This window comes from Asterias amurensis, chromosome 4, assembly GCF_032118995.1.
Source record: "Asterias amurensis chromosome 4, ASM3211899v1".
NCBI lineage: Eukaryota > Metazoa > Echinodermata > Asteroidea > Forcipulatida > Asteriidae > Asterias > Asterias amurensis.
The window spans coordinates 19432691-19449805 of record NC_092651.1 but is presented as its reverse complement, the minus strand read 5'-3'; the positions used below and the strand labels follow the sequence as shown (position 1 = coordinate 19449805).

The following is a 17115-nucleotide window of genomic DNA, read 5'->3' as shown; positions in this document are numbered from 1 at the left end:
TAAATGAGTACCTGCAAGGGTAGAGGGTTGATACTGTGTTTGAAAAAGCCTTCAGACCGCCACGAAAGTCCAGGGGTGGATTTCACAAAGAGTTAGGACTAGTCTTATCTCGAGTTAGGACCAGTTACTCGTCCTAACTTAGGACCATCCATGCAATTTGTATATCTCCTAGGACTAGTCCTAAGTTAGGACTAGTCCTAACTCTTTGTGAAATCGACCCCAGGACTGTACACTTCCATTCACAGAAAAAAGTGATAGTGAAAGTAATGTGCAGAATTGACATTTTCCAATGTCTCCCAAGTTGACATACTATTTCATTTTGTGCAACAAAATGGAATTACTGTTTCATAACGAGTAAAAAAATCAACATTTAGTAATCATGTTTGGTCAATATTGTGAATGTTCTCAGACTGGAGACAAGGAACACAGCGCTACATATCTGTAAGTTATAAATTACTCCAAAGCGAAAAAAGGACAAGGAAGTATATGTACGAATAACAAAAAAAGCATGTGTTATTTCACCTACTGATAAAATAGTGATTGCTTTTCCAGTGGATTTCCTGGGATGTGATAACACTTTTGTCAATAAAACTGTAACTGAAATTACAGCCATGAGTCTCATCATTATTCAACATTTTGTGAATATATGTTACCCATGCCTTTAAGCCATTGGACCCTTTCGGTACATAAAAAAAAATAAAAGTTCACAGATTTACAAATAATTTACAGGGTTTACAGAAGGTAATGGTGAAAGACTTCTCTTCAAATATTATTCCATGAAATGCTTTGCTTTTTGAGAAAAACAGTAAAACAACATCAATTCTCGATAGCGAGAATTGCGGATTTATTTTAAACAAATGTCATGACCACGAAACGTGCGGATACAAAGGTGGGTTTTCCCGTTATTTTCTCCAGACTCCAAAGACTGATTGCGCCTAAATTTTCACAGGTTTGTTATTTGAGTGTGGGCCTTGGACAAAACTGTTTACCGAAAGGGTCCAATGGCTTAGTAATCACTCTTAACATTTACGACAACAAAAACTGATGGTTAAAATAAGCAGCATTCGATAGTATAAAGCAATTTGAGAAACATTTCACTTTGAAGTAATGTGGTTATGAAAAAGATATTTTGAATCCCCAAATTTTGAATCTTAGATTGTGTATTCCAATTACGAAGTTTTCTTCTTGCGCGAATTTTCACAGGTTAGTTTCAATGTAATATTTATAAAGTATTCAAACAATTAAACGGTTCAAAAAACAAAAAGGTTACGTTTCCTTGAAAGGTGCTTTCCGGTTAAGAGGAAACAAATTCTACAGGGGTGCAAGTGCTGAACAAACATACAAATTTGGAAAAACAAAATCACAGTTCCAGACTTCGAAAAATGCTAATTTCAGGTAATCGCCTGTGCCTTTTTTCTTGATGATCACGCCGCCTTCATGTGCATGCAACTGCAATTGGTAAAAATAAAAAATAAATGAAGGAGAGGAAAGTGCAGCGCACACATCCAAACTTTGAAATATGTTATTCAATATTCAGGAAACTTTCTGCAGGGGGATTTGGCAGCTCTGCATTACTTTTTTGTTATGGTCAACTACCACATACCTTCAAGAATGCAGTATTTATAAATTGGTTTATTTATTTAAAAATGCCATCGCAGCATACTGCTGAATTGCGGCATAATTTACAATAATTAAAATTATTACATTAGTTATTAAAAAGCTTTACAACAGAAAATACATAGTGAACATTTGATAAAAAAAAAAATCACAAAAGCAATGGCCTGCCAGACATGTACAAACAGGTTCACTACATTTGAATACATTTAAAACCAGAAAATTAAGCAATTATATTAACATGGCTTTAGGAGTTCAGGAGCTTGGTGAGGTAGGGCAGTATCTAGACCGTATTGAATAACCCCTTTGTTGCCATGAACGTTTCCATATTGTAAGCCAGGCCATATGCGCGTCTAAACGCGTACATCAATGAAGCACTCAGAATGCAACATTCCCGCTTTGATTTCTATGGCACAAGTACGCACACACACATGCCCACGCTAACAGACGCCATGTTGTCATCAGGCCTTACATCAGGAAATAAAATGTAGATCTTTCCGTATTGCTGCCCCTCATCTTTGGAACAGCCTTCCTCACAACATTCGCTCTTTTTCATCCCTCAACTCCTTTGAAACTACCCTCAAAACCCACCTCATGGTAATTGCCTACAACAACACAGTTTAATTTAAATATCTTGTTTTTGTTCATTGTTTTTCTTTGTCGCGCCTTGAGCGTCTACTTGTTAGGTGGATATGTTTGCGCTTTACAAGTGTCATATTATTTTTATTATTATTGTAGGGCAGGTTTTTGAATGGTGACATCATATTAAATATGGTCTATGTACATGTACATGTACATGTAAATGGGATTAAGCGTACCAAAGAGTCTCCTATTATGATAACTAATGTGTATATTTTCACCGTTCCCTTATAACCAAAATCAAAAGAAAAAGAAAAACAAATCCCAAAGCTATTTTGAAACACAATACCAGAAAATTGGCTGTGTTGACAACCAATGTTTCAAGAAAGGATGTGTGCTGCGTCAGAAAAAACAACAACATTGGTATTCCGGAAATTGTGGAAAGACAGGGCCGGTTTTGCAGGGAACTAAACATTTGAAAGACAAACTTCAACATGGTTAAAACTATTGACACAATTCCCCCAAAGTCATCTTCAATATGTTGAATATTTGGTTGTGCCATTTTTTATAATGTGTTATAGGCGATGCAATGTTTTACACACTTACCATGATTTCTAAAACATGTCAAGCTAGTCTGTTCTGAATTTTAACATTTTGGGGTCAACTTTGGTCCCAAGTAAATTACTTCAACCTGTCCTAATTTTTGAATACACGTGACACAAAGTTAATTGGCAGTCAACATTGGGTCTGTACATTCCACACAGATAGTTTCCTCGGTCAAAAGGTAAAATTCAACAATGTTTTGATGGAATATTATAGAAAATAAACTAAAACAATTCTGTAAAAAAAATTAACAGACCAATATGGGCGATTCCAAGCAAACATGGACATGACACCAAAAAATAAAAATTGTGTAACAACTTTCTTTCCACGTAAAAGTTATAGCTAACATATGAAAGGAAACAGACATTAACTTTTTTTACACACTCTGTACCAATTTGTACAAATTCAGCTCATGTTTGCACAAGCTGTGAACAGACCCTAAAAAGTGAGCACATTAAGGTGATTTCTTCAAAGTTAAATATTGTCCCCCACAAAGGTTCTTCCAGCAAAACTTTAATACTTGTGATTAGCAGCAGGTACAACTATTTAAAATCCAGAATGAATTTTAATTTGTGTTTCTCATTTCAGCAATATGTGAGTGTACTTGTGGGAGCTTCAACAGGGCGTGCGACTAACCGAGAGATGAAGTTATTTCAATTGCACGAAAAATCCACTGACTATCTTCATGGCAATTCAAAATATGCTTCTACCCTTATTACCAAGTCTGAAATGAGTAAAGAAATCAACACTCTAGTTGGTGTATTTTAATAACGAGTCATCAAAAAGTGTAATGCGACTAATCGGTAATGCGACTAACCATGCAATGTAATGCGACTAGCAAAATCTTTTTCAAGAGGAGGATGCTAAGAGGTCAGCAAAGCTGGATATCTTGGTTTTGACTTACTAGAGGACAATATTACATGAATTAAGAGATCTGGGGCTCTGCAGATGCCACTCATGCCCTACCCACAATGCATTTTTCCATGCTGAAAACTATAACATGTGTTGTACATGTGCCACTCCAATCTAGTTTCATCATTAACATACATAACACAATAAAGAAAAAGCAACATTTCTGAGAATTTTGAGTAGAAAAGTGAAGTAATGGAACTAATTTACTCCACAAATTGTGGACATATGTACATGTTGTACCATTGCCTAGGCTGGAAAAGCAGAATGTTAAAATACAAAGAATTCAAGAAGAGCACAGAAAAATCTCCCAAAAGAGCAAACAAAAGCAAAAAGCTGATGTCCTCTTGCCACCATTTTCCTTCAGAAAGAAGAAACATGCTAACTACAAAATGCTGCCTTACAAACCAGGGTAGCGATGCAAGGGTAGCAATGCATGGTCAGTGGTGTGTGGTGTAACATGCAGTGAAATGTATCCAGGTAAAGTCGAGGAGATGGGTGATCAAGAAGTTTTTTTTATTTTTTTATACACTTTTTCGACACAATACAAATTGTTTGTTGCATTGAGGAACCTGTGATAACCAACAAGGCCATTTTAATTTCACAGTCCACTTTTAAACATGAACCCAAACTTTGATTTTTCAGGGACATGGTTACATGTACAGTATGTACATGTAAGTCACTTTAAATCTGCGATTTTATTTTTGTTCAATTCCTATATACTCGGCAAGATATTTAACATTTTGTGTTGAATGCAAAACTCTGAAAATAAAGGTGGCCAGTAAAATGGGAAATAATATTTCCGAAAAAATGTAAGTTTGCTTTTCTAAAAATACACATTTCAGCCTTGTTTTTATGATTTTTAAGAGAAAAGGCGTTATTATTTTAGTAAAAACAAGTGAAATTAATTTATTTTGTTTTTGTTGATAAGGAATGAACCCATATTTACCAAACAAGAACTCAGTTTGGGCTCCATTGGGCTTGGCTTAAGTGGCCGGACAAACTGTAATGCGACTAACCGTAATGCGACTAACCATGGTTTTGCCACGTAAACCTAAAAGTTCAAGTTGCTGACTATTTATAAGTATCCTGTTGGATACTAATGTATAAGACATGTGTGTTAAATGTAGTAAAACCTTTGCAAGTTTTTTAGTTTGAGGAAACTTTTGAATTGAGACAAGTGTATTTTTTATCATGTCCTTTTTGTGTAATGCGACTAACCACTTTTTACAAAGCTATAACATCCAGAGTACAACGCCCACAACATTTTTAATATCATCACTTCAAAGCCTTGAGTGTCAAGTACAAATCAGTCTATAAACTTAGTGGAAATAATATCTCACAAAGAACTACTAGCACCAAGATCAAGAAATGACACTAAAAAGTGTAATGCGACTAACCATGGAATCGCCCATATGTTTTAAATGTGATGTAGTTTGATATTTGTTTATAAATGTCTCAATAAATGTTAACCATTTTCACACTGGAAGGGTGTCAAGTACAATGGCATTTAACACTAAGAGACCTGTATCATTTGTCCACTGTCATGAGGACTCTATCTAGTGGAAAAATGTGTGCATCACAAAACTGAATTTGACCTCCGAAAATCAGAGCCCCTTCTTTGACAACCTTGATAATGCTTGTTTGTCGGAAACATTTCCTAAACATTCACAGGTATAAATAGTTTTGGGGGGTTGAACAAAGAATTGACTAGAGTGGGATTTGAACCAACGATCTCCAGATTAATATACCGGCGCTCTACCAACTGAGCTATCTAGCCCTATATTGGCGGTCGTTGGTTTGAATCCCACTCTAGTCAAATCTTTGTTCAAACCAAAAATCATTTAAAAACTTACCCAGTCAGTATCCCTTGTGGTTAAAAAAATAGTATGTCATAATTTTGTTTGCGTCTCGTCGGTCAAAGTAAACTAAAACCCCAGGATGTGACTGGTGTGTTTCCTTTACCTTAGTGTTATACAAAGGTACACTTCCTCTGAACACGGAAATTATGGAAACAAATTGTTACCAAGGTAAATACTGTTGATAAGTTGAACGTGCTTGAACATGTGCATCATGACAGAGTTCCATTTAAAGTCATTTTGTCTTGTTAACTTTCGTTTTCAGATAGCCAGTGAAAAAAAAACAAGTAAACTGTCTTGGTGAAACTATACTACATGTATTTGCATCTTAAAAAAACATCTTAATAGTAAGGGTTTACATGGTGCTGCAGCACACTAGCATTGTGTAACTGGTTTCTTCTACTCAGTTTAGAAAACACATGGGACCTACAGCTTTACGTCCAATCCGAGTGATGGAGCAGTAATGGTTAAGTGTCTTGCTTAAAGGGACACAAATGTCCATACCCGAATCGAACCCACACTGATCAGAAACACCAGGGTTCAATGCCATTAAGCCTGTAGTAAGCACATGCTAATCACAAAAACCCTTGCTTACGCTTAGCAGAAACTGGTTACCAGCCATCATTCTGTGAAGTTTACATTCTTGCGACTGGTGCCCCGCTTAATTGTTTGCAAAATGAAGATATTTTCTAAGCAGTATTTTTTGCTAAACAGCTTTATGAAGTCTGGTACGAATCTGAAATCATTTTAATTACCTTGAATACTTATTTTGGGTTTTACCCATATACACCAATAGCACTGTATACTCAGTACTTTCCCGAGTTCTGTAAAGAAACTCACCTGTAGGCATATTACTCCGGTGGGATTCGAACCCAAGACCTTTGAAATTCCGGAGCAGTATCATTTGGGTAAAACCAAAATTAGTATTCTTTGTCCCTGATGAACATTTTTAATCTACATTCGGTTTGTACTCGGTGAGTTGTATTAATGTTGTATTGGCACTTTTAAGATGTTTTTAGGTGTATTTCTTGTGTTTGCTTTCATGTTATTTTGTGCATATATATTTTTGTACATTTTGTGTTGTTTTGGTCTAACAAATAATAATATTAATTACCTTGACTACCTCGGGTAGTTTGGGTAGTTTTGGCAGTGGGATCACCTTCCGCTCGCCAGAGGAGTTATGATGATGTTCATGTTGGAGGCTCATCTTGCCTAGACCCGGGGCGGTGTGGTGACCCCTTATTCTGTTTGGCACCAGAGGACCGTTATTAGGTGGAGTAGTTTGCCTGTGCGGAGGAAGACTACCTGTTCCGTTGGTTGTCTGAATTAAAGATGTAGTAATAATAATAATAATAATAATAATAATAATAATAATAATAATAATAATAATAATAATAATAATAATAATAATAATAATAATAATAATAATAATAATAATAATAATAATAATAATAATAATAATAATAATAATAATAATAATAATAACAATAATAATAATAATAGGAAAAATTTCTATGGCACTCTACAATGAACACAGCACCTCATAAGAAAAAAAACAAAATAACATAAGAAGAAAACATAGCAAAAGAAAACTACTAGTTGCACTCAGTTGGAAACACAACAAAAACGTTTTGAGAGACCGCTTGAAGACCGAACTAGACACTGCTTCTCTGACGCCACAGGGCAGTTGGTTCCAGAGCTTAGGAGCTGCATTGAAAAATTGATTGTCTCCAGCCTTTTTGTAGGAGCGAGGAACAACCAAGCGTGTGACGTCAGAAGCAGAGCGAAGCCTTCTACGGTCTTCAGAATGACCAGTATTGTAGAGGATGAAGTTTTCTGTGAGGTATTTTGGTGCTTTACAAATAAATATATTCAATATTCAAAGGATCTTTACCAGGGTCAACCTTCATGGCTGTGCTTACCGTTAACAAAGGAGGCAGGGAACTATTACATGCATTAGAGACTAATTTGCACATTTTGTCCAGTGTAAGTCATTTTACGCATCACAGGCTATCTTTAGCCAACGATATTTACGCATCTTTTCAAAAGTGTCAGTGATGAGGCAAGTTAAAACCTGCGCTCGATGCATACGCAAAGCTAAACGGTGTCCCAGCAACATCAGTAAACAGTATCATGGCATTGAAGTAAAGGTGTAAAGCCCTGTTCATACTTCCTGCGAATGCGATGCAAATCTGTCGGGAACTAGACTGTTTTCGCTGCAATATTCCAAAGAGAGTTGAGCATAACTCAACTGCTGCGAGTTATTCGTTACGAATTTGTGACATCAATATTCCTAACGCATTCGAATGGAAGTATGAACAGGGAAGATGAACCAAGCTTTAGTTTGGTAATCACTTTTAAAATTAAAGGCAATAAACACTTTTGGTAAGAGACCTACATTTATACAGCAGCTTTGAAAGGTTTTTAAAGCTTTTTGCGAAATATTTCACTTCATACTGCGCTTTCATGGAAAAAGATAAGTCTTTGTACCCCCAAATGTTATACCCCAAAAGAAGCATTACTGTCAGTAACACCTCTCAGATTGTGTATTCCTACTAGGGGTTAATCATTCGGCGTGGACGTATTCGCTCTAGATTTGTTGGTGATATCCCAAAAACGTGACCCTTTGAAATGAAATTTACATGTTTTATTGTATACTGTATTAAAGGCAGTGGACACTATTGGTAATTACTCTTAATAATTATTAGCATAAAAACTTACTTGGTAACAAGTAAAATGGGGAGAGGTTGATAGTGTAATACATACTGATTTCGAAACCTCAGAATTAGATTTTGAGGTCTCGAAATCAAGCATCTGAAAGCACACAACTGTCGTGTGTCAAGGTTTTTTTTTCTTTCAGTATTATCTCGCAACTTCAACGACTAATTGAGCTTGTAATTTTATGCATATGTTGAGATACACCAAGTGAGAAGACTGGTCTTTGACAATAACCAGTAGTGTCCAGTGTCTTTAAAGGCTAACAAATGGACAGGTTTGAATCTGTACTTACCATTCTCGGAGACGGCGGTACTGGAGCAGAATGTGTGATTTTGTGTTTGAATGTGTCCTTGCAGCCTGGTGCCCCGACATGTTTCTGATCACAGCACGTCCATGCCTTACAGTTGTGGGCACCGGTGTGGAATTTGTTCAATAGAGAGACGTTATTTTTACATGCTGCAAATGGAAAAGTACTTTGTATCAACGAACACACTTTTCTCCTGAAGACGAGCAGAGTATACTGTGCTAAACATCAAGACCAAACTGGCTCTTTTCAGAGCCAACACTCCCTCGTGTATAGATGAATCACTGAATATCAACATGACCCACATGTACATGTACCTCAGCCTCTTACACTTTTGTCTCTTTTTTTTATGGCAAAACAGCTTATCTCTGAACTTGACTTTCTCAAGGTTGAAGTATAAGAAACCTCAGATTAACCTTTATAGAGGTGCCTTTAACCGAGTACAAAATGCCTTGCCCTTTGATACAAGCAACATCAGCTTTGAATCACTGATGAAACATTTTAAAAAGTTGCTGAAAATATGAACACCTAAATTGTAGGTTTGTTGCAATTTAGGCCACACGCGCACAAGGAATCGTCTCAATAGACCTTTGTCATGGTGCGGCCATCTTGTTAATTTTCCTCATTGAAATCAATGCACCCAAAGCGAGGCTGAAAAAACAAACTAGTCTGGTTCCTATTTGCAAAATGATTATTAGCATACATTATTGTTATTTGATATGAGGAACATGACCAAGATGGAGGCAGCATGATAAAGTTCTATTGACCCATTTCACCTGACATCATCATCAGAAAAATCTTGAATGCGCCATACTGGTGGGCAATTTCACTGTGCGTTTATATATATAAGTCTATGCTGTGCATTATGCAGTGAAGTGTGCATTTTAGGCGACGCAGCGTTAATACACGTAAACCTAACTGCCCACCAACATGGTGAGCGTGGCATCAGTCGCGGCGTGTGACGCCCGTACAAGGGGTCAATAGTCAGAATGGTAAGAACGTTCTTATTGGCCAGTTGGATTAATTGTCCAACACATGCACATGGACCATTCGGTTGGACTACCGGAACATTAAATTGGAATGTTCAAAACACTAATGCTGATAATCAATAGTGTAGGATTGCTCCCACTCATTGGCAAAATGATGCGGTCTAGTGCAATATTCTGGCGGTGCAAACAGGTGCCCAAGGAAACATTCTTTTGCATCTAGAAAATGCCTGACTTTTGAAATGCTCCCTTTAAGAGGTGCACAATATCTGCACAAACATTTTTTATTTCCAAATTGGCAGGCCGCGGACAGTCGCAACATGTGATGCAAGTGTAATCAGGGTTTGAACATTAATGGTCCCCAAATACGAGTAAAACCAGCGCCATGCGAGCTCTTCAAGAGGGATTTGTTTACTTGTGCACCGGGGGAGTAAACATTTGTTCCTTGTCACAATACATTGTGTGCCCTATTACATGTACATGTTGGCTAGTATACAAATATTGACTGCTTCGAGTGCTATGGTTAAAACTATGACTCCCGAGGTGATCCCCGCAGCGTTCTATTTTCCCGAGGCGAAACCGAGGGAAAATAGAACGCTACGGGGATCACCCAAGGGAGTCATAGTTCTAACCATTGTACGAGTAAAAGCAGTCAATATTTGTTTTATAACACCCCAAACATTTCTAAATACTGTACAGACCCGTTACAGACCTGAATGCTACAATCAACGGACGACGCGATTACAGATTGCAAAAACTTTTACTGTGCTGCATGTAGTGTCGTGCAATCCGAAATGGTTACAGACTATTAATTTATCATCCTCGTATACGCAAAGGACGTCTGGGTACTGCACGCCGTGTGCTCGTCTTCGGACTAGCGCACGGCAAACCGACGCACCATCACACGGCCGTCGTCTAGCAAAACTAAGACATGTCATGTGACGCGCTCTAAACCAATGAGCAGGCAGAATACTTGTAAGGGGTGTTATAATGAAAAAAACATGCCTGCAACCCAAAATATTGGTCGACTCCTCCAGCTTTTGAGTGAAAACAAAAGTTAGAGGAAACCCCTGGCAATGAGTCTACAGTAGACCATTCCTACCTATTTGTAGATCACTTAACCACTCCTTCTGCTCTTTCTTTGAGGAGGCAAAGAAGTACAGCGTGTAATCTTCGTATGAGATCTACAGGGGAGCAACACATTAACGTACCATGAATGACTAAAAAATACAAAATTGTAAGCAAGTTTTGTCAAAATACAAAATTGTCAAAATACAGTCACATGTCCATATCCTTATGGAAAAGTAGGACTATTAAAGGCGTAACACGATGGATTCTAAAAATAATAAAAAACTTCTTCTCCATCCATGGTGCCATGAGTGCTGCTTGACATGAATGTTTTTACATCTTAAAGACACTGGACACCTTTGGTAGTTGTCAAAGAACAGTCTTCTCACTTGGTGTATCTCAACATATGCACAAAATAACAAACCTGTGAAAAACCTGTGTCAAAACTTGAGTCTGGTGCTTTAAACATGCTTGACCTAGACATGGCCAGGATACATGTAGCGTGTGTACAAATATCTTATCTTGCATGGTACCCATCTTACCTGAATACCAAACTGTTTCTCCAAAGCGTTGAAATCAACCTCTTCTACAATTTTCACTTCAGACAGATTAATCCTGCTCTTTTCTTTACCTCTTTTCTGAAAACAAAACCAAAAGCATTCATTATTGTACATTGTACTTCTTGTGTTTCTGTTGTAACCTGGGAAGCCTTTAATTGAAACACCGTTTTTAAAAGGTGCCCAGTACATACATGTACGCCATTTTGAAATATGGCGGACCGATACTACAACACTAGGTTTGGGTAAATTTGTCAGTCAACACCCAAACCAAACAGTAGACTCCTATCAATAGTGCGTGTCCAAATAAAATGGTTTTTTTTTTTAACTGTGTCTCCATATTTTTTAATTTGCCTTATCTCATTTTGACTCAGATTGTCTTGTTTTAAACAAAATTCTGTTTCAGCAGCAAAACATTTTGAACAACAAGTCAACGGATGTTTTTCCGAAGTTATTGTTTTCATTTTCACTGCAGGTGATTCGGCTTTTCGCCCGAGTTATGTATGCATGGTGAAAAAAGGTGTTTCCTTCCTCCATACATGTAGTTCGAAGTAAAATCCTATGAAAATACACACAAAACACGTGACCTCGTGCTTATATTTGTCATGTACATGTAATACAAGGAAAGAGTCTAATTATACAGAGTAAAAGGATTGGAAATTGTATAAAAAAAAAACAATGGTTTAGTTTCACTAGTTTCAATCTGGTGAAAGCTCACTGGTTACAAGTTCACAGTGCCAATCCTCCTGAGAATTATCTATCGGAGACACTGTCAATGACGAGAAGAGGAAAACAACATTTGAAGACCCCCCCCCCCCCACTCAACACCGCTTCATTTTGGTAACGACCCAGAAAAGAAAGTATAAATTCAAAGAAAGTGTGAATCTCCCAAAATCGCCATCCCAAAACTTTGCATGGTGGAATACGATACAGAAATGGTTGCGGTAACACCATGTAATGACTACATGTATCTCTAATGAGTTGGGGTGGTTCTAAAAAGAACTGTTGGTTTCAACTCGACGTTTCGATCAGTATGCTCTAACCGCTTCTGGAGAGATGATCAGAGCATACTGATTGAAACGTCGAGTTGAAACCAACAGTTCTTTTCAGAACCACCCCAACTCATTAGAGATCATTAGGCCGTGTCCGAATAGGCAACTACGGCTACAGCTACGGCTAGCGTCTGCTATTCTTTAACACTGACAGACAGGCTGATCTAGCCGTAGCTGTAGCCAAATTCGGCAATTCGGACACGGCCTTACATGGTGTTACCACAAACCTTTCCATATGGCACTCGCTGTTATCTCACTCAACATGGATGAGTTGTTTGCCATGCTAGTTTGTTTGACGCTTTCTCAATAAGTAGCCACTGTTTGCCCATTTCACTTAAACTTTCAAAGGTGACTTTTACTAAGGGAATCAATGTGTGGTGAAGAGGTATTCAACTAGTGGTTTAATCCCAACGAGGCCTGGTTCTTGATAATTTTACCGAGACGAAGTCGAGTTAAATTATAAAGAACCAGGCCTCGGCGGGTTTAAACCACTAGTTGAAAACCGATTCCCATTCATTAATATCGTTTTCGGTCAAAAACATCATCACTTTTTGGTCAAAAAGTGAAATAAATGCAAAAATTATAGTTGTTAAATGATTTCTTTCCACACAACACCCCTCCAGCTATGAAATTGTAAAGCCCTCCGCCTTTGGGTAAACAACTCCTTATAAGGGAATGCTGTGCACGTCGATGTGGCACAACTGTTTCAGCCGTTGCTCTCGACCAATAGGAATGAAGAAACTGTCTTATAAAAACAGGTGCAAGGTCGCGTGTCACGCCCATGAATTAACACTTTTTACCGGTCATAAACAAAGGTTTATACACACCCACGTGACGCGCTCTCCACCAATAGGAATAGCGAAACTGTCTGAGGTATTTATGAATGTATCTTTCTTGATAATTAAGCCTGTATGTAAGTCAGCATTGTGTTGACAAAAACCAAATAATAGGCACAAAACCCCAAGTAAAACAAAAGAATTGTTCATTGTTTTTACTTCAAAACCAGATGTAACCAGATTGTACAAATTTGTCAATGTAAAGTTTGAAACAATTGTCCGAGGTTGTACATATGTATGTATGGAAGAAAAAAATTCCACCATGGATTAATAGTGTGTATGTGTACCTCCATGGTACGTGTATGAGTATGACTGCTACACATGTAGTGTACACACTGAAATGCATCTGTCCTTGACCTTACACATTAAAGGAACACGTTGCCTTGGATCGGTCGAGTTGGTCTATAAAGAGCGTTTGTAACCGTTTGTTATAAAATGCATATGGTTAGAAAGATATTGTAAAAGTAGCATACAATGATCTACACAAATATGCCTTGAAATTGCGTGGTTTTCTTTTTACCTCGTCGACTAACACGGTCGGTCATTTATGGGAGTCAAAATGTTGACTCCCATAAATGGCCGACCGTGATAGTTCGCGACGTAAAAAGAAAACCGTGCAATTTTGAGTGATACTTGTGTGGATCATTATATTCTACTTTTAAAACATCTTTCTAACCAGATGCGTTTCATAACAAACGGTTTCAAACACTTGAAATAGACCAACTCGTCCGATCCAAGGCAACGTGTTCCTTTAACTTCACATACCAAGCCTGCAATACTGTTGAAATTGAGAAAAACATTGCGTGACTGCTCAGAATCTTCGCTTTGACACTGACACCCATATCATGTTCTGACAACAACAACCCTGTATGTTTCAATGATCCTTCATGATCTATGTAAGCTAATATGATTAGGCTTACAATTAGGGATACACACACTGGTGTCGAAACATAATGCAGGGTTGTTGTATAGCATACAGGTGTCAGCACAAGTAGGGGTGTAACCAAACACTGTATACATGTATAATGTTGATTATTTGGCCAATAATCCCACTCTAAAACCTCCACAAATATTAACAAAACAGTAGTACTTCTGAGCAACTCTTCTGGTCTGCAGCATTAATAAAAAATTGCTTAGCAACAAGCCCTTAGATTCAGTGGCTACTGTTTTTAATATTCCCCATTTAGTCTTGCCTGTGCTTGGTAAAATTCTTTTGCAGTTTCATTTTCAGGTGTGGTATTATTCTTTCATTAAAAAAAAAATGACGGTGTTTTCACAGGTCTTGAAATCAAGCATCTGAAAGCACACAACTTGGTGTGACAAGGGAGTTTTTTCTTTCATTATTATCTCGCAACTTCGACTACCAATTGAGCTTAAACTTTCACAGATTGGTTATTTTATGCATATTTTGAGATACACCAAGTGAGAAGACTGGTCTTTGACAATTACATGTACATGTACCAATATTGTCCATGGTCTTTAAGTTAAAAATCATGTAATGTAATTTTTCTATGTCCTATTTTCCTTTGCTGTGTGTGGTTTCCCCTCTTGTGCGCCTCGAGTACATTTGGTGCATTTTGGTGCCTTATAAATATTCTTAATTTTTTTTATTACTATTTATTATTTTCAACTTTAGATAAAATTCACACAATAAAAATAATTATTTAGAATAAAGTTTTATAAGCACTGGCCAAGTAGAACAAACATTCCGATGACCTCATTTCTATTCAGTATGCTTGAAGGCTAAATATCCCCAAACTGAATGCTCTCCAGGTTTTAAAAATCCTGGGTAGAACCCTGCAGTGTTGCATTCTACTTGTCAGTTTGCAGACTGGGTGAATTTGACTTTGACTTTCAACTTGAACTTTTACCACCTCTGGCTCAGTTCAACATGTACAATACGTTTTTGAAAGCAAACATGCATACATTGTACACAATGCTCTTCTTATTGTACATGTGCGTGTCTTATTGTGGTTTATAGCCTATTGATATCTGAAACAAAAAGTCACATCCCCTTAAGGTGATCCCTTGGCTGCCGCTTCCCAGGTTGTACCGTAATTTGGGTGTGATCCCTGGCTACACGGCAGTTTACAGTTGTATGGCTTCTGACTGGCACTCCTAAACAAAGAGTGACAAAATAGGGACACAGCCAATATAGGGCTACAATACATGTAGCTCAGTTGATAGAGCGCAGGCACATTAATCGGGGGGTAGTTGGTTCGAATCCCACTCTAGTCAATTCTTTGTTCAACCCCCAAAATCATTTTAAAATTTTCCATGTCAGTTGCCCCTTGTGGTTTTTATTGATATCTTATTGGTTTCGTAGATTATGTTAAAGTAGATTCAGATCAAGATCAAGTTCAAGTTCATATTATCCATGCACAAGTGCATTGTTACTAAGTAATTCACGTCATGCAGGTGCAGTTACAGGGGAACTGCCGCTGCTGCAGGAGATTCTGTCGCGCCGGAGATTCAGTGCCCCCATATTGTGAACTGTGCACAAACTATTTCTGATAGCGCCCTCCTTCGAATCGTCCTCCTCAGCCCATGCTAATATCCCTTTGGGGGACCAAATCTCAGGCAAAAAGAACTCCCTGGGACACTGGCATGATCATAGCAGGCGCGTGGTAGGCCTTGTACATGGAATTATGAACTCTCACCAAGTTACTGTAATGCACACGCACGCTGGCCACATCAAATCTAAGGTGGGGGCATGTACGCATGCAATAACAGGGTGATAATTCATGTACAGCAACAGGTCTGGTATGATCCTAATGCCAGTACCTGTTAAAAGTAAACTTGTGTAACTGGAAAGTTCTTAAAAGCTTGTGATGCAATTCTGTGATCCGGATGATAAATTTGTATCAACAAATTTGTTTAATCCATGTGGAAATTGGATATCATGTATGGGTAATACATAATCTGGTACCAGCTCTTGTTTTTGTGAAATACTATTTGGTTAATTCATCGGGGAAACTGGAAGGTAATCTAATACCATGTATGGGTGTTACAAAATCTGGTACCGACCATCGTGGTGGTTGCAGGTTCAAGATCAAACTCTAGTAAACCCAAAACGCATTACTTGGGTGGGATTCGAACCCTGTCCTCTGCCATTCTAGAGCAGAGGCCAGCAACGAGAACTGCTGCAAATTTAACACCTATTGTTTTATCTGATTGGTCAGCGTTTCGGTAAACTTCCTGGGAAAGTTACTGGTTACAGGGTCACGAAGCGATCTTACCTTCAATGAGCAAAAAATGTTTCAATAAAATTAAAACACAAACCTCTAACGTTCCTTCAAAGTAAATCAGTTCATTCTGTGTGAGGATGAAGACCCTGGACTTGTAGTTCACCGGGGCCAATTTCCGTTTGTTCTGTGAGCGTTTCAGCATAAATCCAATACGAATAATCCCTTCAATGTCATCCGCCATGGTTTCAGAGAGTGAGTCCGTCCAGTGTTTTAGTACTTCAAATGGCTCTTAGTTATAATCACAGTTTCTGTCGGGACTGTTTTAGCTGGAATATCTTTCGGGGACTGGAATCTGAAAGATACTACACATGTTCGGGTGCTTGTATGGACATTAGATGTGTGCAGGGTTTTTACTACTACTGTCAGTGATCAGTGTGCAAGTCTACAGTAAAAACAATGTAGATTTGTTGTGTGTGATAAACCATGCTCCATTATTCATGCGGTGGCTTCAGTGGATTGCCTGTGTTCCCTTTCTCAGCATCTACACAGTGTGCAACAAGTACACCGCTAACACAGTAGCTCTCCTTCACTCGTGGCAAACACTCTTGATTTTTCTGCTGTCAATCTGTTTAGAGTTCCTGTGCATGAGAGGGAGACGAAACAACTACGTACTAGTGCATACTACTGTAGACCATAGAGCTCTTTGTGTGGACGGTATACCGGTTCATGTAGAGTAAACAGTTTAGCCAACCAGGAAGTTGCTACACACAGTACCTGCTGCTTTTCAACCAGCCAGCCCTGATAAAAGAATCAAATTCATAGAATTGGTCTCATGCATGAAG

At 38.0% G+C, this 17115-nt stretch overlaps 1 protein-coding gene and 1 non-coding gene across 3 annotated transcripts in view; both read right to left on the bottom strand.

The window, feature by feature from the left end:
• The window catches only part of LOC139936152 (tyrosine-protein kinase TXK-like), a 34533-nt gene that overhangs the window by 9866 nt on the left and 7552 nt on the right, over nt 1-17115 (bottom strand). For both annotated transcript variants that reach the window (XM_071930896.1, XM_071930897.1), the window contains exons 3-7: nt 16368-17071; nt 11183-11278; nt 10675-10756; nt 8575-8738; nt 6679-6885 (exon numbers count right to left, since the gene is read on the bottom strand). In XM_071930896.1, coding sequence (XP_071786997.1) covers nt 6679-6885; nt 8575-8738; nt 10675-10756; nt 11183-11278; nt 16368-16514 — 696 coding nt within the window. In that variant the 5' untranslated portion in view covers nt 16515-17071. The remainder of the gene's footprint in view (nt 1-6678; nt 6886-8574; nt 8739-10674; nt 10757-11182; nt 11279-16367; nt 17072-17115) is intronic.
• Trnan-auu (transfer RNA asparagine (anticodon AUU)) lies at nt 5413-5485 on the bottom strand. Its single transcript has one exon. It is a non-coding gene; the product is annotated as a tRNA-Asn (tRNA).